Raw genomic sequence first — 27,940 nt, forward strand, 5'->3', positions numbered from 1 at the left:
CCTTAAGACCCGCTGTGACTGGATCATAGTGGGTTTTCTATGCATAACCAAGATTTGCTAAACCCCCATTTTATTAGCCTAAACAGAGGAGCCATGGGACTCAATGGCAACCTGGTCAGAAGGGCGAAGGCTGGAGGCCCAGGCTGAGGGGAAGGAGGCTCCAGGCAGGGTACTCTGTCCACACCAGAAGCCCCACCCTTGGCTGACACCAGGGCACTAATCATATTGGTAACCAGAAGGCTTGGCTTTCAGACACGGTGCTGGACCACTTCCCAAACCAGCTGACAGAGTTTGCAAAACACTTGTGCCTGCTAGACACCGCTTTCTTTGTCAACTCCAGCTACCCGCCTCTCCTCAGGCCAGAGAGGAAAGCCGACCTCATCATCCACCTCAACTACTGTGCAGGGTCCCAGACGAAGGCAAGTGCAGCCAGCTGGGCTCCACCTGAGCCCTGGGGCCTGGGAAGCAGTGCCACACCTCAGAGGCCTCCATACTTTGTAAATAAATGACAGTGTCCTTACACCTGGTCCTTACACAGCTCTTTGAGGTAGACAGCACAGCTGCTATTATCCCAGTGTTACAGATGAGAAAACTGAGCCGTAGGGAGGGTAAGTGACTTGCTCAATGTCACACAGAAAATGAGCTATTTAACAGGTGTGGAACTAAGTCCAGTACTCTTTCTGTTGCATCACATTTCTTTAAAAATATTTTTAGTTGTAGATGGACACAATATTTTATTGATTTATTTTCATGTGATGCTAAGGATGGAACCCCATGCCTCACACGTGCTAGGCAAGTGCTCTTCCACTGAGTTACAGCCCCAGCCCACATCACATTTTTAAAGGCACATTTCAGAGTCCAGCCCTGTGACACTTGCCAGTTCCAAAATCCATGCATATCCACAGGAGCCTGACCTGCCACACCTGTACATGGCCAGCTCCAGTCACTGTCACACCCACAGCCTGCCCGGGTCTGTATTGGGTGAAACATCATCAACATCCTTCCTGGGAAGGAACTCAAAGCTACAGGTGTACCAACCTACTGCCTCAGGTTTTTTGTCCTGACCTGCTTTTTTCTAAATGTATCCAAACTGGGCAATCAGTTGGGAACTGGAATTGTTAGCTAGAGAAGTCAGGAAGCTGGATCCATGGACTCTGTGTGTCTTGTCCATCCCCGGCCCTCCGATCTCAAACACATCCTCTGGTGATATTCTAGCCCCTGAAACAAACCTGCGAGTACTGCACCACACAGAACATCCCCTTCCCCGGCTATGAGCTCCAGGATGAGGACGGCAGTCTCAAGGAGTGCTACCTGCTGGAACATCCCCAGGACCCCGATGCTCCCATCGTGGCTTTCTTCCCACTCATCAATGACACCTTCCAGAAGTACAAGGCACCGGGTGAGCCGCCTCTGCCTGACTCTGTCCCCAGCACCTGCTGGCTCTTGTCTTTAGACTGTGGAAGTGTCCTGATAGCACTAACCCGTCAGGCTGGCTGAGCCAACCTTTGGACGGTTGGAAATGTCATCTCCAACTCTTTTAGTCCTTCAACACTCATTGACATCCAACTATGTGCCTGGCACTGTTTGGTGCCAGGAGAATCCTAAGATGGACCCCAAGGAGCTTAGAGGGTGCGGGTAAGCATGTGAGTGTGCATGCTGTCCGTGTTTTCATGCAGATATGTCTGTTAGCGCATGCAGGGTGGGCCGGGGGAAGGAGGTGGAAACAAATCCTTACAACCTGACATAGTAAGAGTCTCCAGTGAGTCCCTCTGCTGCCCCCAGGTGTGGAGAGGAGCCCTGAGGAGATGGAGCTGGGCCAGGTGGATATTTATGGCCCCCACTCCCCCTATGCCACCAAGGAACTGACCTATACGGAGGCTGCCTTTGACAAACTGGTGAAACTCTCTGAGTACAACATCCTGAATAACAAAGACAAGCTCCTTCAGTCTCTGAGGCTGGCGGTGGAAAGGAAGAAACGTTTCAAGAACCAGTGTCCTTCCTAAGCCCCTGGCAGCCCGTCCATCCTGTGTCTGCTTCTCCTGTCAGTGGCCCAGACTCTGTGGCCCGTGCAGGTAGCCCAGCTCTCTGGCCAGCGGTGCAGGCAGGCTGGCCTGGGCTTCCTATAAAAAAGTAACATTTTAAAAAGGGGAGAGAAACAAAGGAACATAACCAGGAGCCATATTGGGGTTTTATACTCCTAGGAATTTATTTTACCACTTTCCCGCAGGGAAGGCCACAAGCTCCCACGCATACCTCGAGTGTGAAGAGCAGAAACTGGCTGGTTTCCAAGAAATTTCAGACTCAGAACAGGAAGTGGAGGCTGTCCAACAGCCCTACCCTCTCTAACTCCTCTTCCTCCTCCCATGGCAGGCCTAGGGGAATGCACAGGAAGACTGAAAAGTACTCTGGGTTTCTCTGGAAAAATACTTTTTAAAATTTAAGATAATAATTGCATTCTTATTATTTTTATAATCAATAACATTTTGTGATTTTTTTTTTTACTTTTATGAATCAAGGTATTAGTAGGAAGCCTGAAGCTAGAAGCTAGGCCAGGTGTCTCTAGATGGAGAGCTAGAGACATACTGGTCTCTACCACCATAAAGCCAAAGAGGTGACCCACGTTAGTGTAACCTGTCCAGCCACCCTGGGCTGGTGATACACATGATCCACACCAGGCAAAGTATCCACCTCCATGAAATGCCAAGCAAAGCCAATTCTGCAGCTCAGGCTCACAGACAAGGATCTGGGATGCAATTCAGGGAGATCTGGGCAGGCCACAGGTAAATTGCTCCAGGTGGGCCATGCTGGCCAGCATGGCTGATGCTCACTGTTGAACTTGCCCCAGCAGCACCTCTCAGCTCTTACCACCGTATCACTCTGGCTTCCAGAAGAGATTATTTCTTTCTAAGTGTGATTCCTCTTATTTATCATGTAAACACCCCAATCAGGACATCCTAGTTTTTGGCGATTGACTCAGAACCAAACTATCAAGGATGAGCTCAGAAAGGTGAGGAGAGAGAACTCATCCTGAGAGATGGCTTCTCACCAAGTTGCTGGAAAAGCCCTAGGACACAGAGAAGCTCAATCAACATAATCAACATAACCTCTGCAGGCTGGGGACTTCACTGAAGAAAGGTGCAAGCTGAGCCACGAGGATGCCTTCACCAGATAGAAGGTGAAGCCAAAAGGGCAGAAGGACATGTGGTCCAAGTGAAGCCCAGCAAGCTTGGAAGGCACCACTCTCTTTCTGGACATCCATGCTCCTTGAATAGTCCTCTGGTTGTTGGGAAAGTGGTGACAGGTACCCAAAATTTAGAAGAAAAATGGGCTCCCATTTACTTCCTCATACTCAGTGTGATGTGATGTTGGTTAGAAATGCAGACTCACAGGTCCCACCCAACCATGAGGAATGGAAACTGCATTGCAAGGAGACTCAGCCCCATCCCCACCCTGCCCAGATGATTCTTTGTGTGTTAAAATTTGGAGCATGGATTTATGCCACTTTCTCCCATTACCTTGGAAAGCATGAATCCATTGACTCTCTTAAGCCCCTGATAAACAGGGCTTCTAGACCTGCAAAACTGGTCCCTACCCAGGTAAGGCTAACCTGAAATGTTGCCCTTTCCTCCACCAGAGCAGGCAGCTATAGGGAACAGGCTCCCCAGCAATCAGAACATACCAAGCTATGGACTTGTTGTGGTAAGGTGAAGTTAGCCATGCATTGAATTCATCAGAACATGCAAATGAAGTTAATAAAATCATTGTATTATTTGAACACAGAATAAATGGCCATGTCGCTAAAGGTTGTCAGTTCATCTGCGTTCATTATCTGAGGATGCAAAACGGGAGTAGCTCCTGCCCTCATCCTGGGTCTGGCTCCCATAATGTTTTTCTCCCTCCAGGACCCCTCCTCACCACTGCTGGAGGCAGGAACAGGCCGTCTCCACCCCATGCCAACTCAGATGGCTTTATTTCCTACCCCTGGGTCCCACTTCTTGTGGTGAGGTCTCCTCTGTTTACATGAAGTCAGCTGCTTCAAGCCCAGATGTTTTTCAGGAAATTGATTGAGGGGAAGAAAAGGCAGTTGGCAACAACAGAGCACCTACTTTGTGCCAGCAGCCTATAAACAGTCTCTGTTCTGGAACTTGGGTTTTAGTTGGGGCAGAGGGGAGACATGGAGAGATTTTAATACATGAGAAATTAAACAATGACTTAGATAATAAAATGACGGATTTGTCATCAACTCTGATAGGAGAAAGCATAATGACCTGCAGAGGTCCAGGAGGCTTTCTCTCAGGTCCCCAGCACTCTGCCTAGAAGCACGATTAACTAGAAAATATAAAAACAATCCCTCCAACCCATCCTGTCTCCCCATCTCCTTCCTGGCTGAGGCCCATTCAGTATGTTTTTTGCCTCTACATCCCCAGGAAAACACTTCTCTCCAAGGTCACCAATGTCCTCCATGGAGCCAAATGCCACCAGCCCTTCAAGGTCTTATCTTACTCAATTGTTTTCAGCACTTGGCACTGCAGACCACTCCCTCCTCCCTGAGACCCTCCCTTCCCATGACTTCCTTGCCAATGGCAATGGCTGTTCCATTCCATTTAGCTTGCAGACAAGTATTGCCTGCCAGTTACTGTTGCAGGTACTGGGACAATAAAAAGGAGTCAAAAGTGACTTGAAACTTCAAGGAGTGTCCTTCTGGTCCTGTGTGGGAGGCCTGCATGTGAGTTATGTACAAAAGGGCACACAGCAGGGCTCTCACCCCAACCACCTCCACAGGGAAGGGCCAGGTTACTTGGACACCTGCCAACTTCAGTCCTGGATTTCTGCCCACTGCAAGGTAGGAGCCCTTCCTCCTGCTGCTCCTCCCCTACTTCTCTTTAACTGCTGATATTCCACAGGTTCCTTAGCTCTCCCAACTTCTCACTCTATATTTTCACTCTATGTTCTCCTTCTCACACACACACATTTTAGTCTTCCTATGCATTCCCCTGTGTGTGTGTGTGTATGTGTGTGTGTGTGTGTGTGTATTCTGTACCCATTAACATTAGTTTCACTATATAACCTAAAGATCTAAAATTCCAGTGGCTTAAGCAAAATAAACATTTATTTCTCTATTTCATATCAGAGACCCAGGCTTCATTAAGTTCTTTTTTGCCATCCTCAAGATTGCCAAGATTGTCAAACATCACAGCTGGAGCTCCACCCATTAGGTTTGCATTCCAGGCAACAGAGAGGATAAAGAGGTCTTGGTTTTTGCAGACTATGACATCACCAAATCAGATATGGACTGCTTATTTCTGGATTTCTTTTATGTGAAAGAGAACTAAACTTTTATCTGAAGATGATAAGAATTACCAGTGGTTCCTGCTATCTATTCCTAAGCAACAAACCCCCTCAAATCAAAAGGGCATAAAATAATTGCTTTTTTATTATGCTCACAGATTTCTGTGGTTTAGGAATCTGGAAAGGTTACTTTCTGGTCTCCGCTCCATGTTTGGGGCCTCTTCTGGAATGACTCGGTGGCTGGTGTGGAGAAACTGGGGCTAACAGATTCACTTTCAGGATGGATGCAGGATGGGTTCAGCTAGGACTGTCAATGAGAGCACCTTCATGTGGCATCCCCAGCACGGTCAGCCTTCTCAAATGGCACTCAGGGTTAAAAAAAAAAAAAAACCCACAAAATTTACGATTGCAACCATTTTTAAGAGCACAGTTCAGTAATACAGCAGACCTCCATAACTTTTACGATTTGCAAAACTGAAACTCTATACTCATTAAATAACTCCCCATTTCTCCTCCTTCCAACCCCTAATAGCCGTTACTCTACTGTTTCTATGAATTTGACAACTTTAGAAATCTCATGTGAGTGGAATCACACAATATTCATCTTTTGTATTTCTTTTCCATTTGATGCTGGGGATTACCCAGGTCTTTGAACACACTAAGTACATGCTCAGTCACTGAGCTACATCCTCAACTCCATATTTGTCTTTTAAAACCTAGTTTATTTCACTTACTGTAAGGTCCTAAATTTTCACCCATGTTGTGGCATGTGTAAAAATTTCCTCCCTTTTCAAAGCTTTTACATATATATCAGTTATTTCTACAACTGATACATATATCAGTCATATAGAGATATAGATAAACCTCAGTTGATAAATGTATACTTTTTATAAATATAACATATATGTAACATTTTGTTTAGCCATTCATCCTTTGATGGACATTTGGGTTGTTTCTGACTTTTGGCTATCGTGAATAATGCTGTAAATTGGAGGGCACAAACACCTCCTTGAGACCCTGCTTTCCACTCTTTGGGATATACATCTAGAAGTGGAATTGCTTGATCATATGATAATTTTATTTGAATTTTTTGAGGCACCACCATACTGTTTTCCATTGCATTTGCATATACATTGTAATCTAGCCTTTCTTTACTTCAAAATATACTCCAAACATTTTTGCAGATCATTAATAGTCTTCTCATATGACATATGACACAATTTTCAATGACTGAATAGGATTTCTTTATTTGCTTAACTAATCCTTCATGGAAGACAACTAGTTACAGCTTTTTGTTATTATAAATGTTATGTTGATAAACAGCCTCTTGGATAAAGCTTTACATTTCCTATTTCTCAAGATAAATTTCTTCAGGGTAAATTTCCAAGTCAAAATTATAAGCACTTTTAACAACTAATAAAGGTCTAATTGACATATAATCAACTTCATATACCTAAAGTACATAATCTGGTGAATTTTGACATATGTATACAACTGTGAAATCATCATCATAATCAAGGTAATGAATAAAACCTTCACCAGAAAAGCTTTCTCATGTCCTTTGAGATCCTTCTTTAGCTCTGTCCTGCTTGGTCAAGTGGTATGTGTGTGTTTAACTTTTTAAGAAACTGCCAAACTATTGTACCATTTCCTTCCTTTTCAAAATACACACACACACACACACACACACACACTTTGCATTTTCCCAATGACCAGTGATGTTAAACATTTTTTCATGAGCTTCTTTGCCCACTATATATCTTCTTTTGTGAAGTATCTCTTGATCTTTTTCCCATTTAAAAAAATGGATTGTTTGCTTTCTTATTAAATTTTAAAATGTCTTTATATATTCTGGGTACAAATCATTAATCAGATATGTGATTTATAAATGTATTCTACCTTGTCTTTCCATTCTCTTAATAGTCCTTTCAAAGGTCAGAATTAATTTTGATGAAGTAAAATTTATCAAATTTTTTCTTTGTATGAATTATGCTTTCAGTGTTATCTAGAAATTTATGTGTGTGCTTGCATGCATGTGTGTTGCTGGGGACTGAATCCAGGGTTTTGAGCATATGAGGCAAATGCTGTACCAACTGAACTACATCACCAGTCCCCTAAAAAGTCCTTCCTTAACTCAAAGTCACACAAATTTTCTCCTATGTCTTCTTCAAAAATTTTTTATGATTTTAAACTTTATATTTAAGCCTAGTGTTCATTTTGAGTTAATTTTTGCACATAGTGTGAGGTATGGATAAAAACTTGAATTTTGGTATACAGATATTCTATTGTTCTAGTGATATTTTTGTTTTGTTTTGGTGTTGGGAATGGAATACAGGCTCTTAAATGCTAAGCATATGCTCTACCACTGAGATATACCCTGAGCTCTTCAATTCAAACTAAGATGGCTATGCTGTCACTAGATGATATAATCTTATGAGAGCACTGTTGTGATACGTGGCCTGTTGTTGACCAAAACATCATTAGTGATGCATGACATATTAGATTATCTTTCTATCAGTTACTGCATTATCTTGATTTCTGTATCTTGATTAGTCTTGAAATGAGATAGTATAAGCTCTTCAATTATGTTACTTTTTTATTTTCAAAATTGTTTGGGGTGTTGTAAGTCCTTAGCATCTACATATGAAATTTAAAATCATTTTGTCAATTTCTACTAAATTAAAAATTGCTAGGATTTTTATTGCACTGAATCTATACATCAATTTGGTTAAAACTAACATCTTAACAATATTGAATCTTCAATACAATGTATTTAGGCCTTTTTATTTCTCTTAGAATGTTTTGTGGTTCTCTATATATAGGTATACCTGTTTTTATTAGGCTTATTACTAAGTATTTCACAGTTTTGTTGTTTTGGCAAGTGATATTAATTTTTCATTTCAATGTCCAATTGTTTCTAATATATAGAAATATAGATGGTTTTGTACTTTTTTTTTAATACTGGGACTTGAACCCAGGGACACTTAACCACTGAGCCAGATCTCCAGCTCTTTTCTATATTTTATTTAGAGACAGGGTCGTGTTGAGTTACTTAGGGCCCTGCTAAGTTGTTGAGGCTGGCTTGGAATTCGAGATCCTCCTGCCTCAGCCTCCCAAACCATTGGGATTACAGACATGCAGCATTGCGCCCCGCTGTATGTGTATCTTGAATCCAGAAATCTTGCTAAATTTTCTTAATATCCCTAATAGTTTTCTGTCTAGATATATAACAATTTATTTATTCATACTCCTATTGAAGTATATCTTTTTGCTTCCAAATTTTGGCAATTTTTAATAAAGCTATTATAAATGTTTATGTGCAGCACTGGCAAAAGCTGGGAGCTTGTTAGAGATGCAGTCTTAGGCCCTACCCCATACCTACTGAATCTGCATTTCTATCAAGTTCAAGAAGTAATGTAGGGGGCTGGGGTTATGGCTCAGAGGTAGAGTGCTCGCCTAGCATGTGTGAGGCACTGGGTTTGATCCTCAGCACCACATAAAGCAAAAAATAAAGACATTGTGTCCACCTATAACTTAAAAAAAAAAGTAATATAGGAGCTGAGAGTGTAGCTCAGTGGTAGAGTGCTTGCCTAGCATGCCCAAGGTCCTGGGTTGATCCTCACCATGGGGGTGGGGGGTAAGTAATGCAGAACATCATATTTTCCCAAATTTAGGGTATATCAGAATAGTCTGGGCACTTGTTGAACTCCCTCTCTCCTCAATATTTTAACTCAGTAGGTGTGGACTGGGGACTGTGAATCTGCATTTTAACAAGCATCTCGGGTTATTCTTATATAGATGACCCTGTTGATTACACTTAAGAAATCATCTAAAACAACTGAGAAATATTCTTAAACCATAACCTAGGATATTAAAGGTGATACTGATTATTTTTCTCAATCCCTATTTAGGTAAGTGTCCTTTTAATCTAGAAAAGAGACAGCTAGGAAGGGACAAAAGTGTCTTGTATGTTGAAATTAGATTGTAATAATGAGGATACTGTAATAATGAGGGTGATGACTGAACCTTTGGTTTTACAGAAAAAAAATACTGAATCTTCGGTTTTATAGAAAACTAAAGGAAAATGGCCATCGATTGACAATTAACGGAGGCAGAGTGGCGAAGTAGAAGAAATATCTACCCAGGGGCTGGGGATGTGGCTCAAGCGGTAGCACGCTCGCCTGGCATGCGTGCGGCCCGGGTTCGATCCTCAGCACCACATGCCAACAAAGATGTTGTGTCTGCTAAGAACTAAAAAATAGGTATTAAAAATTCTCTCTCTCTCTCTCTCTCTCTCTCTCTCTCTCTCTCTCTCTCTCCTCTTTCACTCTCTCTTAAAAAAAAAAAAAAAGAAATATCTACCCAAATAGATTGAAGTCCACTTTCCCTCCTTCAATTTTTGTCAATCATGTCAATTATCTTCACCAGTAAAATAGGATTAGAGTAACCTGCCGGCGGCAAGTAAAAACCCTGCTCATCAGCTTTCTGAATTTTTCGTCCTCAGTATCAACATCCAAAGGCTTGGAAAGAGTAACGTCTCATGAGACAGAGCGGTCTCCAGAGGCTAGTCCTTGCCAGTTCAGATTTGCCCGGAAGCCTATGCCACCTGGCCAGAGGTGGGGCCCCGGTGACAGAGTAGGCCCTTCGGATGACGCGTCTCAGCCCAGGCTGCATCCTCTCCCCGCCCAGCCCTCAAGAAGGACTTGGTCATCAATAATTCATTAAGAGCCTCCTCCCCATTGGCTAATGCCTCCACCCTCGGTGGCAGAGACCCAATGAGGAAGGACCTGAGAAAGTTCTTCTGAATAATGAACGTCCGCTCGTGACGTATCGCCCGGAGATTGGCTGTAGCGGGGCGAGGCGGGGCCAGGCCGGGGCTGCGGCGAGTGCGGCTGTGGCGGCTCAGTGCGAACCGAGGGTCTAACCCCAAGCTGGTTGTGAGCGTGGAACGTTAACAAGCTACAGGATGTTCAGCTGGATGGGGCGGCAAGCCGGTGGGCGCGAGCGCTCGGGCGGCACGGACGCTGTGCAGACCGTGACCGGAGGCCTGCGCTCGCTCTACCTGCGCAAGGTGTTGCCCCTGGAGGAGGCATACCGCTTCCATGAGTTCCACTCGCCTGCGCTGGAGGACGCAGATTTCGAAAACAAGCCCATGATCCTGCTGGTGGGCCAGTACAGCACTGGCAAGACCACCTTCATCAGGTAATCCTCCTCGCCCCTGCCAGAGCCCCTTCCCCCACCACCTGGGCGGGTCCTCCCCACGTGCGCGTGTGGTCACCAGCTTCCCACCGCCCTCCCGCAACCTATGGTGCCTCTTCCTCCCTCGCCACTTCTTCCCCCTTCGGTATCGATCTGACCTCAGTACCCCTCGGAGCACGGTGCTCTCAGCCCCATCTCCGGGCGAGGTCGCCTAAAGTCCGAGGTGGCTCTCCTCACACGGCCTGGGCCCTGGAACCCGTCTCCTGCGTGCTCCAGTCCATCTTCCTTGCTGTTGAAAAGGCGTTCCTCTGGCTGGCTGAATTCTGGCGCCCTTGCCTGGGGGCCCAGGAAAGGGAAGGATTGCGACGATATAATAAGCATCTTCTTGATAAGGGAGTGATGCCTAGGGCTGGAAATGGGGACAGAGGTGTGGGATTCAGAATGGGCCATGGAGTCAGAGTTGGACAGGTAAGTTCCTAGCACGGGACTGGCTCATAGCTTTAATGAATGAATGAACACAACATTAGAGGGTATTGCCCAAGCCCTGGTCCCCACTCCGGCAGAGTCCAGCCTTCGTTCAGTTTTTGCACAGCCTCTTTACCCGACGGTAGGAAGTTAGCTGTGTGTAGCAGCCTCACCAGTCTGTGTAACTAAGGGGGAGTGTCAAGTTACTATTTGTTAGTTTCCATTTCTTAGGTGGATCATTCCCTTCCCGCTCACCCTTGACAACTGAAAATATTTGTTCTGCTTACTGTATCTCCGGAAGCTATTGCTGTGCTTGCCCTGTGGTTCAAATCTTATAGCTTCCTCTGAGTGACTTGATGAGAAATAATTTACATTGAAGCTCATTGCTTTTAAAATCATTTTATTTCTAAAGCAGCCAGCATATTAAAGCTTCTTTTTTTTTTTTTTTTTGGTAAGACTTGTTTTTCTGGGTCAAACCCCGTATCAATTAAAACAAAGTGACTGATCATTTAAGCTTTGTGTCCAGGGTTTTGGAAATTTTAACAGTCTCTTCATCATTTGATGATCAACAGGTGTTTAGAAAACTGCATCTATATTTGGACACATGCCATTTCTGTTAAGTAGTGACCTCTTTTTCTCCACTCCAGTGACCTACATAGTTTCTACAAATAAAGTGGTTGTCACTATAGGAAATATGTTAAATCTAGGCCTGCAAATACATTGTGAATGAACTCACAAATCAAGTACACAGTGTACTGGAATTTAATTTTAGACAGTAAATTTACTATGAAGGAAGACTGAAGAAAATAAGGTTAAAATTATTTTATTTGGTGTTTATTAGTAAAGTGAACATATTATTAAATATGTTACCCCAGATACTCAGAAATGAACTATCAATATATTACAGTAACTGGCTCTTCCAAAGATGACAAACAGATGGTACATTTGAGGTCTTAGTAATACCAGTTTATAAGTGCTGGGATAATAAAGTATTACAACCAAGTTGTACAAGAGTGGGAGGAGGATTTTTTTTTTGAGCATACATTGAATAAGAGCATAACACTGATATAATTTAGTAGTGGCATGTCCACAGCACCCCAGGCACTTCTTCCTGTTTGTCTGCTGTTGTGCTTGTGTGTAATTAGGGAGTCCCAACCTAGAAGCAATGCAGCCCTCTCTCCACTCCCATAGCCTGATTAATAAGCAGACTTGATGTAGGGGAACACAACTCAATTCATGGGAACAAGGATCAGTTTTTCCCCCCAAATTACTATTTCATTATATTCTTATAAGAGTTTCATTATCTAGGGGAAACTTTGTGGAATGGCTAAGTATAGTTTTAAGAAGGGTTCTGAGATTCAACTCCTAGCAACCACATCCAAATTGACTACTTCTCAGTAGGTACTGGAGCCCTATGCAGGCCATAGATGAGGGAAGAATCACCTGAAAAGAAGCCAGTGTGCTTGAAACCTTCCCTGAGCTAAGTGGCTTTGTCCTTGGGCAATGGATGTAAGGTGGACCTGTGAGGTTCAGAAAATCAGTGTGGACAGGAAGCATGGTGAGGCCACAGGATACATGAATTTGATTCAGATGGGGGACTGAAGAGGTACCTCAGGGGTGATAATCCCAAAGGAAAATGAAAGCAATTCCATTTACAGTAGCAACCAAGACTTCTACGTTGAAAACTATGTGATGTTATTGGAAGAGATTAAGGAAGACCTAAGTAAACGGAAAAACATCCTGTACCATTGGATTAGAAGACATGTTGTTAAGATGGCAATACTCCCCAAAATTTATTCATAGTCTCAACACATTTTCTATTAAGAATGTAATTCACTTTTTTTGTTATTGTTTTTTGATCAGAAATTGTCAGGCTGATTCTATAATTCTTATGTACCCAGGATAGCCAAAACTGTAAAACAGTCTTGAAAAAACAAAGTTTGGAGAACTCATACTTTCTGATTCAAAACTTACTGTATAGCCATGCAAACAATACATTCAACACTGGCAGAAGGGTAGACAGGTAGACCAATGGTATGCAATTGAGTGTCCAAGACCAAACATTCACATTTATGGTCAGTTGGTTTTTGACAAGGGGAAACTTGTCAAAAACAATTTGACAATTCAGTAGGGCAAGGAATAGTCTTTTCAACAAGTGGTGCTGGGACAATTGAATATCCAGCTTACAAAAGGAATGAAGGAAGACTATTACTGGGCTTCTTCTTAAAGTGATGAAAATGTTCTGAAATTGGATAATGTGTTAGTTGTACAACTTGAGGGGGTTTTGTTTTGTTTTGTTTTATGGTGCTGGGGATGGAACCCAGGACCTCGTCCATGCTAGGCAAATGCTCTGTCTCTGAGCTATATACCCAGCCCAAGATTATAGCATTTTAAGGGTGCATTTTTTGGTATATGAATTGTATTTCTATAAAATTAAAAAATAAAGAAATAATTAACTCTTCCAACACCAAATGGCCTCTGATTTTTTAAATTTCCATAATTCTGTAATTAGTCCCAGTGCAATAATTTAAAAAGAAAAATGGATGCTAAAAAGAAAACAAAGTAGAAATAAACTAAAGGAACACAAGGGCAAAAAAAAAACAAGTAAACATGAGAGAGGGAGAACAAGTAGCCACCATGAATCCCTTTATGGTTTTCCCCCTGTGTATGCTGGTCAGTGTACAAACCTGTTCATTATTCATAGCACTCAGGTTAGTAATCTCAAGCTATGATCAATATTTTCTTATACAAATGCTTGATAATATAGTTGTGTTTTAAAACTTTAAGTATTATCACTTAAATATAGTGTTTAATAGGGGAAAAGGACAGGGGCTCACATGCAATGTAGAAACAAGTTTTATGGATAGTACAAAGGGTCAAAAACTGGAGTGGGCTTGGGACAATAAAGGAGAATTTTTAGGTATGATTAGAACAAAGCAAAGAATCAGGAAGTGATAGGCCCACTGCTTGGGGCTGTTGTTGCAACATTAATAGAAAGAAGAACTACTCTGCTATTATTTTGCTTCCTTCTTTTCTCTTAAAGAAAATATTCTATTATTATTATAACCCCACCCTGTTTGAGAAGGGATTAAAACCCAAAGGAAATCTGGGTGCTCTAGTACATACCTATAATCCCAGCTACTGGGGAAGCTAAGGCAGGAGGATCCAAATTTGAGGTCTGCCTGGACTATTTAGCCAAACCTTATCTCAAAATAAAAAGGGCTGAGGATTTAATGCCTGCCTGCTATATAGGAGGTCCTGGGTTCAATTTCCAGTACACTCCCATCCCCCACCCCCCCAAAAAAAAACTTAGGAAGAGCAATCCTGATGTCCCCATCCCCAGAGCCCAGGTCCTGCAAAAGTTCAGCAAAGATCTGGAAAGACACTTCTCAGAAGATGTTATACAATCAATCAACAAATATATGAAAAAATGTTCATTATCCCTAGCAATTAGAGAAATGCAAATCAAAACCACTCTAAGATTTCATCTCACTCCAATCAGAATGGCAGCTATTATGAAGACAAACAACAATAGTGTTGGCCAGGATGTGGGGGAAAAGGTACACTCATACACTGCTGGTGGAATTGCAAATTGGTGCAACCAATATGGAAAGCAGTATGGAGATTTCTTGGAAAATTGGGAATGGAACCACCATTTGACCCAGCTATCCCTCTCCTTGGTCTATACCCAAAGGACTTAAAAACAGCATACTATAGGGACACAGCCACATTAATGTTTATAGCAACACAATTCACAATAGCTAAACTGTGGAACCAACCTGGATGCCCTTCAATAGATAAATGGATTAAAAAATGTGGCATATATACACAATGGAATGTTTCTCAGCAATAAAAGAGAATAAAATCATGGCATTTGCAGGTAAATGGATGGAGTTGGAGAAGACAATGCTAAGTGAAGTAGCCAATCCCCCCCAAAAAAAAATGCTGAATGTTTTCTTTGATAAAGGAGGCTGATTCATAGTAGAATAGGGAGAGGGAGTATGGGAGGAATAGACAAACTCTAGATAGGGCAGAGGGGTTGGAGGGAAGGGAGGGGGCATGGAATTATTAATGATGGTGGAGCGTGATGATCATTATTATCCAAAGTACAGTATGAAGACAAGAATTGGTGTGAATATACTTTGTATACAACTGGAGATATGAAAAATTGTGCTCTGTATGTGTAATAATAATTGCAATGCATTCCACTGTCGTATATAAATAAAAAAATATATGCACAAAAAAGAAAGAATTTGCAATTATGCTCAAAGAATTTGGTGATTTTGAAGAGATGATGAAGAATATGCAAAGTATCGGAAAATTAAAAGCAGAAAAATGTCTTAATTTTCCCAAAAATGAAGGGAAATGGATTCAGTGTAGGAAAAAAAGCCCTAATTTATTCCTTTGACAAGCCTCTAGACTGAGTAAAGAGAAGGAAAGTGAAGGCATTCATTAGGAGGCAGGCTGGTGGCATCCATTTATTAAAAACAAACAAAAATTCCATTAAAGAAACACTAAGTGCCTGATTTGGTTGTTCTTGCTCTTATCCAGATGAAAATTATAGTCTTCTGTGCCAAATACCATGCCCTCTACAGATCTCTCTAGAATGTTGAGATATTTAATTTTTATAAAATAATAGACTATATTTGCAGCATACAGTATAAGATCACACCTACAGGTCCTGATATTCATTTTTTTCAGATAATATTGATTTTAGGGGTTGGCACAGCTATCATAGAACTCACGCTCATGGATAACGTGAAAAAGAATCAACAGGCCATTGTTGCTCTTGGTGACAAAGGCCAAGATACAAGAAACACAGTCTGTCCAGGTCACATGTAGGACATATCATGTAGGCTTAGGGGCTGGAAAAGACCTCCTTGAGAATGTAACCTAAATCTGGACCCTGAGGAATGTTCCAAAAATAGTTGCCCAAAAAGGAAAAGGGAGTGAGGGTGGGGGAGTGTCAGCAATTAAGCCCAGGTTTCTGGGATAGCTAGTGGTGGTTGAGCCATTCACTGAGACTGGGACCCAAGAAGAGGAAGGATGGGCATAATTATCCATTTACATTCAAGCCTGTTAGTATTTGAGTGGACACTAAGGGAAGATGTCTGTGAGGGCTGATAGGGGCATTCCGAGCTCAGTGGAATATCTAGGCTATTATGGATTTGGGAGCATCAGTATTTGGGAGCCAGTGTCTAGGCCAGAAGTCCTAGGATTATAAGGAACACTAGCATTTGAAAGTGAGAGGAGAAGGAACTTGTGGAAACCGTAGGGGGAAAGTCATCAGAGCGGTGGAATAATGCCAAGGGAGAATGGTAGCTAGAGTTACCATTGGAATTTTTGGGTTACAAATGCCAGAAATCTAACTGGAGATGACTGAAGTAAAAGAGAGAAAAAAATTTCATAAGACTGATCAGACCAGGATGTGCCAGCTTCAGGCACACCCAAGACTCCAAGTGACGCCATCAGGATTCACTATCATCCCTCTGCTTTGTCTATATTGGCTCTTTCTCAGGCAGTTGCCCCTTGTGGGGTGTGCAGTTGACCATCTTGAGTTACAGACTCACGTTCTGCAGCTTAGCAACTCCAGTGGAAAGAAGAAATCTTTTCCCCAACAGTTTCAGCAAGTCTCAGATTTGAGTCTCACTGGTTCCATATGGCCATAAACCCAGTCCCTGAACTAATTCCTAGAGCCAGAGATGGAGCTCCTGGATTAGGGTGGGCAGCCTCCAAACCACATGGCCAAAGCATGAGGGAAGGCAGCTTCTTAAGAAGCATTTCCCAAAAAAGAAGTTGGTGCAAGTCAAGCAGAACAGCAAATGACCCTACAAAAGCCACAGAAAGGGAGAAGGGTGGTCAGATGCTTCTGGGAAAAGGATTGAAACAGAACCCGTGGGTTAGCCATCAGGAGCCAGGGTAAGTTTGGCCAGAGCCTTGTCTGTAAGTGGTGGTGATGGAAGCCAGATGGCAGTGGGTTGAGGAATGAGTGGGAGGTGAGGCATCAAATATAGAAAATCCTTAGCAACTGGCACTGGAGGGGAGGAACCATGCCCTGGTCACAGGCATTATGTGGATTTGATTAAAGATGAGCATGACCTCAGAGTTAAAAGTAGATGGAAGGCAGGGTGATGAGGCATAGAGAGGGCCTGTAAGCAGCTAGTGTTCAAGAACTAAGGAGACAGGACTTCTGAGAAGGAGGGCAGGTTTGTTGTGTTGGCCACAACAGTGGGCACAGCCAGATCCACAGGTCTGCTGCTTGTCAACTTGTTACATTATTTACCTGCAAGTAGCAGTGTATCAGGAGAGATGGGGGGCAAGGGTTAATTATAAAATTCTCTTCCTCATCTCACACCTAGAAACTTACTTCTAAAATGCATTCAATGTACTTTTCAAACTTCAGGAAAATATGAATGAGAAAGTTGGAGTTCCTGAGTCTGGCTGAAGACCAGATCACCTGGAGACCTTTAAAAAAGAAAGATATGAGGGTCTATTCTCAGACCTCTTGAGTCAGAATCTCTGTGAGGCAGGCTCTCTGAGAGTGATTCTTATACACCCTCCTCCAGGAAACCTTTGAGAACCATTGATACATGAAGATTCAGTTAATGGAACAATGACAGTTGGGCCATCAGGCCTGAAGAAGCTTAGCTTTAACCTAGAAGAGGGAGGCTGACTTTGGTGACCTTTCCACCTGTTCCAGGATCCATCTATTTATATTTTTAACAAAGACTTATATGAAGACATAGAAGTCATGCTCACAAAACTATATATTAAATGATGAATACAATCTAGTAAAGTGATTTTTTTCATTTAATATACAATGAATATTTTCTTATGTCGTTAAATAGTCTTCAAAAGTAACTTCAATGATTGCATCATATTCTATAGTACAGCTATAGCATTTAAGTTGTTTCTAATTTTATGCAGTTATACATAATGTTGATGAATGTTTTTAGTCATAAATCTTTATTTCTAGTTTTTTTTTTCTTAGAATAGCCTGAGCATAAATTACTGCATCAAAAAGATAGTTTTTAGGCTTATATATTCCTAAATATATTTACTTACATTTATTTATTCTTAATATATTCTTTTTCAGAAAAGTTATTTCAAATTAAAATCCCATTTTGAGAATCACTATTTCACCAATTTGTCAATAAAACTAAAAAGTATTAACATAATTTGCTGTTTTTTTATTGAGGTTAAACTTAAAATATATATATATATATATATATATATATATATATATATATATAATCATCTATATTTCTTTGTGAATTATCTGTGAACTTTGCCCAACTTTCATTTCTTTTCATTGGTCTTTTCAATATAAATATATTGAATATTTTTCACAATAACAAAGATTAATCCTTTTCCATGGTTATTATAGAAATTCTTCTGACTGGAAGCTTGCCTTTTAACTTTTTGTGATTTTTTTTTATATGTAGATATACTTAAAATTTATGACCAAATATTTTTGCCGCAGTCTTGGCTGGGCACAGAATCACGAGCCACCACACAGCTTTGTAGATTCAAACAGCAATTCTTTATTCTCGAACTCACACCGGCCTCCACACACGTTCTCGGGGCAATCCCAGTTCTGCTGCCACCCAATTCACCTACTCCACGAGGCTTATTTCCCAAAATGCTCTCTGAATCTCACGAGAGTTCAACAGGAGCTTAGGCAGCAGGAACGCCCTAATTCCAGCAGCAATAATCCTCAACATCGAACTTCCCTAAAATCCAAGGTCTTAAACTGGGAACGCCTTAAACTTGTCTTAAACCGGGAACGCCCTAAACCCAAGGACTGGGATACTTCCTCAAACTGCAGGATACACCCTAATCCTGGATCCACCCTCGTCCTTGGGCAGGGTCACCTAACATTGCAATGTCAACAGCGAAATTAACATGGGGTACGCTGGCAAGGAAATTTCCTACTTGGTAATGGCCCTCAGCATCTCCCCCCTTCTGATTAATTAAACAACAAGCAATGTGGCTTAAGGACCGTGCCTGGTAGGTTGTCCAATTCAACATATGGTTCTTACCCGTCATGGGAAAACTGACCTTTAGGCGTCAGCCTCCTGTCTTAGGTTGAATCCACTGCAATCAGATCAACCCGTCACTGACTACCGGTCCAGCATTCAGCCATGCTTGTGGAAAGGCCTATGCACCAGTGGGGGGGTGAGGTTTCTTGCCTCACCTCTGTTGGCCCCCAAATATCCTTGGTGCCAGTGGGGGGGTGAGGTTCTTGCCTCACCTCTGTTGGCCCCCAAATTTTAGACCATCACTAGTAGAAGGGAGGAGGATACAGAAATGCCACGACACCAAGCCAATTGACAGCTCCTTTGGAAAAATTGCGTCACTGGTGACACCATCAGCAAAGATATGCCAGCATTACCACAATTAACATGGGGTGCGCTGGCAAGGAAATTGCATCACTGGTGACACCATCAGCAAAGATATGCCAGCAGTACCACAATTCGCTGCATCAGATGATATTTCACAATGCATGCAACTGATATATAGTCCAGGCAAGTTCTGCAGGCAGTTCAAATCGGAGGAGTCTATCAATATGTCCATTTCCTCCCAAAGTAAATCGAGTCCTTGATTGAGCATTACTTGTTGAGTTAATTTCATTGATGCATCAGTTTATGCAGTTTACTGTGATGACTATCATAGAAGCTGTAGTTTGGTTTTATCTTAGTCTTCACCGGCACTGGGATAGAGATGGGAATTCTGGCAATGATGCTAAAGAGACATTATCCTGAACAGAATTATTAAATATAATGAAAAGGAAAGGTGAAAGTAAACTAACAGATCTGTTAACCTCCTTAAAAAACAATCCTTAACAGCTGTTTACCTAATTTAAATTAGTAAGCAAACATACTTAAAATTTATGACCAAATATTTTTGTTTGTTCATTTATCTTTTCAAAGAGCCAACTCTTCATATCATTGATCCTTTGTATTTTTTTATTCTCTATTTCATTGATTTCAGTTCTGATAGTAATTATTCCTTTCCTTCTACTGATTTTGGAATTGATTTGCTCTTGTTTTTTAAGGACCTTGAAATGTATCATTAGGTTGTTTATTTGGGATATTTCTGATTTTCTTATGTAGGCACTCATAGCTATAAACTTTCCTCTTAGAACCACCTTCATAGTGTCATGGATGTTTGGGTACGTTGCATCATTATTCTCATTTGATTCTAAGAATTTTTAAATTTTTCCCCTGATTTCTTCTATTACCTGTCCATTGTTCAAAAGTGTAGATTTTTTTTTGGGGGGGTGTGGATATTTAATTTTACCACATTGTGATCAGATAAGAAATTATATCAAATTTTCTTTTTTTTTTTTTTTTTGTACTTGCTGAGAACTGCTTCATGGCCTGAAATGTTGTCTGTTTTAGAGAAAGTTCCATGAGCAGCTGAGAAAAAAGCGTATTTGGCTGTTGTTGGATGAAATATTCTATAGATAGATGTCTATTAAGTCCATTTGATTATAATATTTTTTATTCTGAAGAGTCTTTACTAAGTTTATGTTTGGATGATCTATCTGTTGTTGAGAGAGGTGTTTTGAAACCACCCAGTATTATTGTATTGCTTTGTACAATATTAGATAGACTACTGTCTATCTGAGTTTTTAATTCAAGTAGTGTCGGCTTTTTTAAAAAATTTTTTTTAGTTTTTCAGTGGACACAACATATTTTTTTTTATGTGGTGCTGAGGATAGAACCCAGCGCCCCGCGCATGCAAGGCGAGCGCGCTACTGCTTGAGCCACATCCCCAGCCCAATAGTGTCAGTTTTATGTAATTAGGTGCATCAACATTTGGGCATAAATGTTTACTACCATTGTGTCTTTTTGTTGGATTGTTCCTTTTACCTCCTTTGGTCTCTTCTGATTAATTTTGGCTTGAAGTCTGTCAGATATGAGAATGGCTTACTCCTGCTTGTTTTGGGGATTCATTTGCATGGTATATCAAATTCCCTCCTTTCACTTTCCTTATAGCTGTAAGTCTATAAGGTGAGTCTCTTGCAAACAACATATAGTTGATTCTTGTCTTTTAATCCATTCTGCCAGTCTAGGTCTTTTTTTTTTTTTTTTTAAGAGAGAGTGAGAGAGGAGAGAGAGAGAGAGAATTTTTTTTTTTAATATTTATTTCTTTTTAGTTCTCGGCGGACACAACATCTTTGGTGGTATGTGATGCTGAGGATCGAACCCGGGTCGCACGCATGCCAGGCGAGCGCGCTACCGCTTGAGCCACATCCCCAGCCCAGTCTAGGTCTTTTTATTTGGAGAGTTGAAACCATTTCCATTCAATGTTATTACAGACAGATTTTTATTAATTCCTGCCATTTTGACTTATTTCTAATGTATAATTTGGCTACTCTTAAAATGAGTTGTCCATTTAGGTATTTTCTGTAGTACCAGCTTAACAGTCAGCTTTTAAAATTCTATCCTGATTTTGAATGTTAGGCACTTTAATTGTGTGTTGTGGAGAGGTTCTTTATTGATCTTGTCTGTTTGGGGTCTGAATGCATTCTATATCTAGATGTCCATCTTATTCTCAAAGTTTGGAAATTTTTCTGTTATTATTTCCCTGCAAAATGATTCATTCCTGTTTTAGCTTTTCACCACTGGGACTAAAAAACCTGACCAGAACTATTTTAGGAGGAAAGTTTATTTGGGGGCTCACAGTTTCAGATGTCTCAATTCACACACAGCAGGCTGAAAATCATGTTGGAGTGTGTCACATGATGATCAGGAAGCAAAAAGAGACCCCACTTGCCAGGTACAAAATATATACCCCAAGGCCATGCCCCCAGGGACCCACCTTCTCCAGCCACACCCGCCTGCCTTTAGTTACCACTCAATTAATCCCCATCAGGGGATTAATTCAATGATCAGATTAAGGCTTTTATAATTCAATATCTCTCTAAAGCATCTTGCATTTCTCACACATGAACTTTTGGGGGATACCTCACATCCAACTATAACATTCCACCCCTGACCCCTAAAAGTTCATGACCATCTCACAATGCAAAATATATTTAGTCCATCTCCAAGAGAACCCATAGTCTCAAGTTACAAGATTACCCAAAAGTTCAAGTCCAAAGTCTCCTCTGAGACTCAGGGAAAGCTTGAATAATGAGTTCCTGTAAAAATCAAAAGCTTTTTAAAACTATCCAATATGTAATGATATGGAATAAACATTTCCATTTGCAAAAATAGAGACATAGAAAGAATGGATGGGACCAAAGCAAGACTGAAATCCGGCTGGGCAAACATGTCCTGTAGCTCCACGTTCAGTATAAGGATTAAGTACATGGCTTCCTGATATTCTCTTCAAAGGGCTTGTGTAGTTCTGCCCCTGTGGCCTTCTTGGTTGCAGCCAAGTGGCCTTTCTTTTGGCTTTTCTCTGCTGGATCCTTGCAGGTTCCCTAGAACGATGTCCCACATTACTGGTATTTCTTAATCTTAGGGGTCTCCACTGCAGCTTCAGCTTCCTCCTCACATCTCCATGCTTTGCCCTTCAGGGGCAGTCCCGCAGAGACTGTAACCCTGCTGCACTTTGCCTACTCTTCCAGGCCTTCCTTTGAAATCTTCCTGGAAGCCTACATGACCCCCCAACTCCAGCATTCTGCATTCCTGCAGAACCACCACCATCTGGCTGATGTCAAGGTCTGCCGCCATCTCAGGCAGCAGCCAAGTCTCCAGGGACACTGGTAGCTGAGTATGCTGAAAAAACTTCTTATGCCTCCTTGGGCAAGAAGAGTACCCCACTAGTCTCTTCTCAAGAGAATTTTTACTTTTACTCCCTTGAGCCTGAGGTGGGTATGATCTTACCAGCTCCTGAGATGCCCTCAAGCCATCATTCCTATTATCTCTAGGCAAAGTAGCATTTCTTTAGTGGTGAAAATGTTGGGGCTAGGGTTATGGCTCAGTGGTACAGCGCTCACCTGGCACATGCAAGGTTCTGGGTTCGATCCTCAGCACCACATAAAAATAAATGAATAAATAAACAAAATAAAGTTTAAAAAAATGTTTTTAACAACTGTAACTTCCTTAGCCCCAGTTTTAGACCCACCTTTTTAAGTCCCAAGTTTTTCAAATCTTGCTGTTCTGCTTTTTGCTCTTGATTATCACAGTAAGTTTGGCTAAAAGTCACCAGGAATATCCATGCCACCACCTGAATGCTCTGCTGTCTGGAAATTTCCTCCACCAGATTAAGAAGTCTATTACTTTTAAAATCAGCCTTGCAGAAAGTCCCAGGACACCAGCAAAATGCAGATAGCTTCTCAGCCAGAACATAATGTGAATGGCCTCTAGTCCAATCACTGATAATGTCCTCCTTTTCCTCTAAACCCTCTCAAGCCCTGTCTTCACTGTCCATGGTCCTATTGGCATTCTGGTCTTCTGAGTTCCCACCAGAATTGGCTATTAAGCTCAGCTTACAACAATTTCAAGGATTTCCAGTGTGCACTGCTTAAGCATAATTCCTCCCACAGTTTCAAAAAACTCAAAAAGCTCTGAACCACACAATCAGGTTTGTCACAGTAACAACCCCACTTCACAGTACTAATTTTGTTTCAGTCAGCTTTTTCACTGCTCTGACTAAAAGATCTGACCAGAACTATTTTAGGAGGAAAAGTTTATTGGGGGGTACACAGTTTCAGAAGTCTCAATCCACAGACAACAGGCTCCATTCCTTAGGGCTTGAGGTAAGACTGAAAATCATGTCAGAGTGTGTCACAGAAGGAAGCAACTCATATGATGATCAGGAAGCAAAGAGAGACCCCACTTGCTAGAAACAAAATATACATCCCAAGGCCATGCCCCCAGGAACCCACCTCTTTCAGCCACACCATACCTGCTTTCAGTTACCACTCAGTTAATCCCAGTCAGGGGATTAAGTCAGTGATTTAGGCTTTTATAATCCAATTGTTTCTCCTCTAAAGCTTCTTACATTGTTTCACACAAGAGCTTTTTAGGGATACCTCTCAAGGTTTAAAAATTTTTCTGTTGTTATTTCCCTGAAAAATAATTTATGCCATTATCTACATCTCACAAGCCTCTTTAATTCCAATGATTCTTAAATTTTGATCTCTTAATGTTATCCCAGAGTTCTTATATATTCTGGTCATATTTTCTCCTTATCGAATTTCTCATTCATATTCTATGCTGACTTTCTTATTTCATTTATTTGTTTTTTCTGTTTCCTTGGTTCATTGATCATTTTTATAATCATTCTTTGAATTATTTTTCTGATATTTCATCCATTTCAATATCTTTGAAGTCAGTTGCTGGTGAATTATGAACTTTAATAGGTGTTATGTTACCTCATTTTTCATATTTTTTTATTCCTGTATTGGGTTTTATGCATCTATTGGGATGGATTTCTCTTCCACTTTTATGTGTGGGCCTTTTTAGACACAGTCTTCTCTTGCCAAAGTGCCCTGGAGTGATCTACCTTGATACCCCTTGTAGGTATGGCATCTACAGCTTTTATGTTAATTTTGCTTTTATTGTAGGCGTGATTGTCCATGAGTGGCCCCCTACCCACTCCTCCTTGGGGCCTGGTTGTTAGTTTGGAGGTTTTGTCTCTTCTATTCTTTGTATGGAAGTATCGCTTTAGTTCAAGTGTGGTTATTTTGTGTGTGGAGTAAGGTGCATTATGTCTTGGCTGGGTTTAGTTCAGCAGCAGAATCTCTACCCTGTAAACTTGTAGTATCCTTGTAGATTCCCAGAACCTCACTGAGAGGGAGTACTCCCACTGCTTGAATCCTGAGCCATAGAACACCTGGAAATGCAGCCTTTCTCTAATCCACTATTTTTAATCCTTTTTGTTTGTAAATTCTCATGCCAGCACCATCCTGTCTTAAATAATGTCACTTTTAAATACTTTTAAACAAATGGTCGCTTCACACTCTTCTCAGGTCATTTCTGTTTATTTTCCAAGTACTATAATTTTTTCTTATTCTTTGAGAACTTTAAAATTACTTTGTTAGGTACGTCAAAAAAAATCCTTTAGGAATCCATTTGCATTGGAACTGTATTATATCTCTAAGTTATATTTTCATATTTGCTCTTCCCAAGCAGGACTTCAGCACTTCTTTGAGTCAGACCCTCTTTAATATATCTTAGAAAGGGATGATTTACTCCTGCATATCCTATATAATTCTTATTAATGTTGTCCTTAGGAATTTTATACTCAGCTGCTCTTGTGAATAAGATTTTTTTTCCTTTATATTCTTGGGCTGAGTATATAAAGCAGCTTTGGAGTTTTGAATTTTTATTTGTATCTGGTCATTTGACTCTAGACCATTTTCAGTAAATTCTTCGAAGTCTTCTCAATATCTGCTGTATTAGTTATATTCATGATTACTTTTATCATACTGAGAAGTGGGCGTACCAAGTTTCTCTAGTTAGCTTTCTTATTTCACATTAAGATATCCTCTGAGGTATTGATTTAATATTTTATAAATTAATCACATTAAGAAATTATCTATCTCTTATTAATTTGAAAATTGATTTTATTTGAAAAACTAGAATGGTTAATGAGTTTTGCTGAATGCCATTTTACCTTTTCTTTTCACTTGTGTTCTGTAGCATACAATCATGGGGTTAATTAATAAGTGTTTAGAGGGCTGAAAAGGATTCCATAGTCAAGTAATTTTGGAAAATGCTGTGATATATAAGCCCTTCTACCATGAAGACCTGTGGATATTGCAGATAAGAATTTGCAACCTAAAGTCTGTTGTTAGATTCATAAATTATAAGTTATCAAAGATATGAATATTCATTGTGTGAGCAAATGAAAGACTGTGGTGATACAGGACTTTAAGAAATTGATTTGATTTCAACAGACTTCCTCTCCTTTTCCTCACCCTCCTCTGAAAGTCATGACGGAGGGGTATAGGTAGTGGCAGCAGGTTAGATAGTATTGTACTCCATGTAGTTCCCATTAAAGTAGTTTGAATTCCAGTCAAAGCTGGGGCAAGACTGCACCCAATACAAAACTGCACCCAATAAATTGCAGTGTTTTGGTTCAACAGGCTAATTTCCATTCCCTGAGAAGGCACAGCAGTTTCAAAGATAACAGTTTGAAAGACCAGCAAGCAATCTTAAAGATAATATGTCAATGATTTAACTAAATGAAAATAAAACAGGCTTCTTACTTAAGGAAGGCATGGAATTTTAAATGGAAATTTTTAAGAGTAGAAATGAAGATCTAACTTCATTTTTCAATAATTCAAAGAAGATTAAAATTTTGAAAAAATATTTTTTTTAGTTGTCAGTGGACCTTTACTTTTTTTACTTATTTATATGTAGTGTGGAGAATCGAACCCAATACCTCACATGAGCTGGGCAAGCACTCTACCACTGAATTACAAACCCAGCCCTCAAAGAAGATTAAAATTTTAAAGTATGTATTTGTTCACTGATATCTGTCTCAGCCTATTTATAATAGCAAGAAAGGAGAGCTATTTGTTTTTAATGCTGAGATTGAACCCAGGGCTTCACACATGCTAAGTAGGTAGTCTACAACTAAATTACAACCCTACTCCCAAGAAACAAAACTGTTAAATGCCTAACAGGAAATGGCAAACTACATTGATACATACTTCCCTCCCGTTTTCAGAGTTTTGTTTTGTTCTTACAATCCTGGGAATCAAACCCAGGGCCTCATGTATACAAGGCAAGTGTATTATCACTGTGCTACACTGCCAGCCTTTTTTATTTTATTTTGAGACATGGTCTTACTCAGTGAGTGAGACTGCCCTCAACTTTCGATCCTCCTGACATTGCCTCTTGAATAGCTGGGATTACAGGCATGTACCACCATGGCCAGCTTCAAATTTTTAATCCTGTGAGGAAATATTAATGTTTAAAAACTAATGCAAAGTTGTTTAGACACTTTATGACTATAGTTTTGTAAAGAAAAAAATCCTATTCACAGAGAAATGACTGGAAATATATCAAAATGCTAAAAGTAGTCATTACCTTGAACTAGTGTAGTCTCATGTGAGCTACTAAGCTTGTCCTCAGCAGTTTTCTCCTCTATAAGCTAAGGATAAAAATATGTGCTCCAGGCTAGGGTTGTGGCTCAGTGGTAGAGCACTTGCCTCACATGCCTGGAGCACTGGACTCCATCCTTAGCACCACATAAATAAATAAAATAAAGGTATTGTGTCCATCTACAACTAAAAATTTTTTAAAAAATTAAAAATTTTTCTGCTCCAGTGAAAGTGAGGATGAAATGTCAAGATGAATGTGTGCAATGTATCATAAACCATACAACACAGTTATAGAATAACGTGCTGTCTGATGGTATCTAGAAGTAGCAGTGATAGAGGTAATACTTGTTTACCAGGGAATATTATATGCCCTGGACCATTTGATAAGATTTTTTCAGTAATCAGTGTTAGATTCTTCTCCTAGTTCTGCTGCTTTGTGTTAAATACAAGGATGGATTAAATGATGGAAAGTGCTTTAAAAACATTTTCAAGTTTAGGGCTGGAGTTGTAGCTCAGTAGTAAAGTGGTTGCCTAGCATGTGTGAGGCACTGGGTTTGAGTCACACTATATATAAATTAATAAAAGTCAACAACTAAACATATATATATATATATATATATATATATATATATATATATACAAACTTATTTTTTTAAAAAAACATTTCTAAGTTTAGAAGAAATCAGGGTGGAAGGACTAACCTTTTCTTTCCTATCTCTTTCCTGGTGGAATAGTGGAGCAAGTATTTCAATAAAAATATATTATGTGAAACTTCCCAAAATTTATCATAAATATGTTTGAACTTAGTCCTAATTTAAAAATAAAGGAATAGCACTTCTCCACTGAACTCAAAGTTGTCCTTCCTGTTAAGCTTCCTTTATATCTATATGGTTTAAACCTTAGTAATACTCAAAGGAATGAGGTGACTGTTGGTTTAGTTTCGTGCTCTTTTGAAAAATATTTCAGACATAC

General features: G+C 40.5%; 2 protein-coding genes across 10 annotated transcripts in view; both read left to right on the forward strand.

Annotated features, from left to right (window-relative positions):
- PLA2G4E (phospholipase A2 group IVE) overlaps positions 1-3,806 on the forward strand; it is a 67,983-nt gene extending 64,177 nt beyond the window's left edge. For 4 of the 9 annotated variants that reach the window (XM_081290754.1, XM_081290755.1, XM_081290758.1 and 1 more), the window contains 3 exons: positions 253-419; positions 1,216-1,399; positions 1,783-3,806. In XM_081290754.1, the coding sequence (XP_081146880.1) occupies positions 253-419; positions 1,216-1,399; positions 1,783-2,003 (572 nt within the window). In that variant the 3' untranslated portion in view covers positions 2,004-3,806. Of the gene's footprint in view, positions 1-252; positions 420-1,215; positions 1,636-1,782 lie in introns of those variants that run through there. The other 5 variants (XR_014021562.1, XR_014021563.1, XM_081290757.1 and 2 more) reach the window with 5 other exon arrangements.
- Positions 3,807-10,154: 6,348 nt separating this feature from the next.
- EHD4 (EH domain containing 4) overlaps positions 10,155-27,940 on the forward strand; it is a 90,027-nt gene continuing 72,241 nt past the window's right edge. Inside the window, exon 1 of the mRNA XM_081289429.1 lies at positions 10,155-10,491. Within this exon, the coding sequence (XP_081145555.1) occupies positions 10,256-10,491 (236 nt within the window). The 5' untranslated portion in view covers positions 10,155-10,255. The remainder of the gene's footprint in view (positions 10,492-27,940) is intronic.

Source organism: Spermophilus citellus (genome assembly GCF_964194105.1).
Source record: "Spermophilus citellus genome assembly, chromosome: 4".
In the NCBI taxonomy this organism is placed as follows: Eukaryota; Metazoa; Chordata; class Mammalia; order Rodentia; family Sciuridae; genus Spermophilus; species Spermophilus citellus.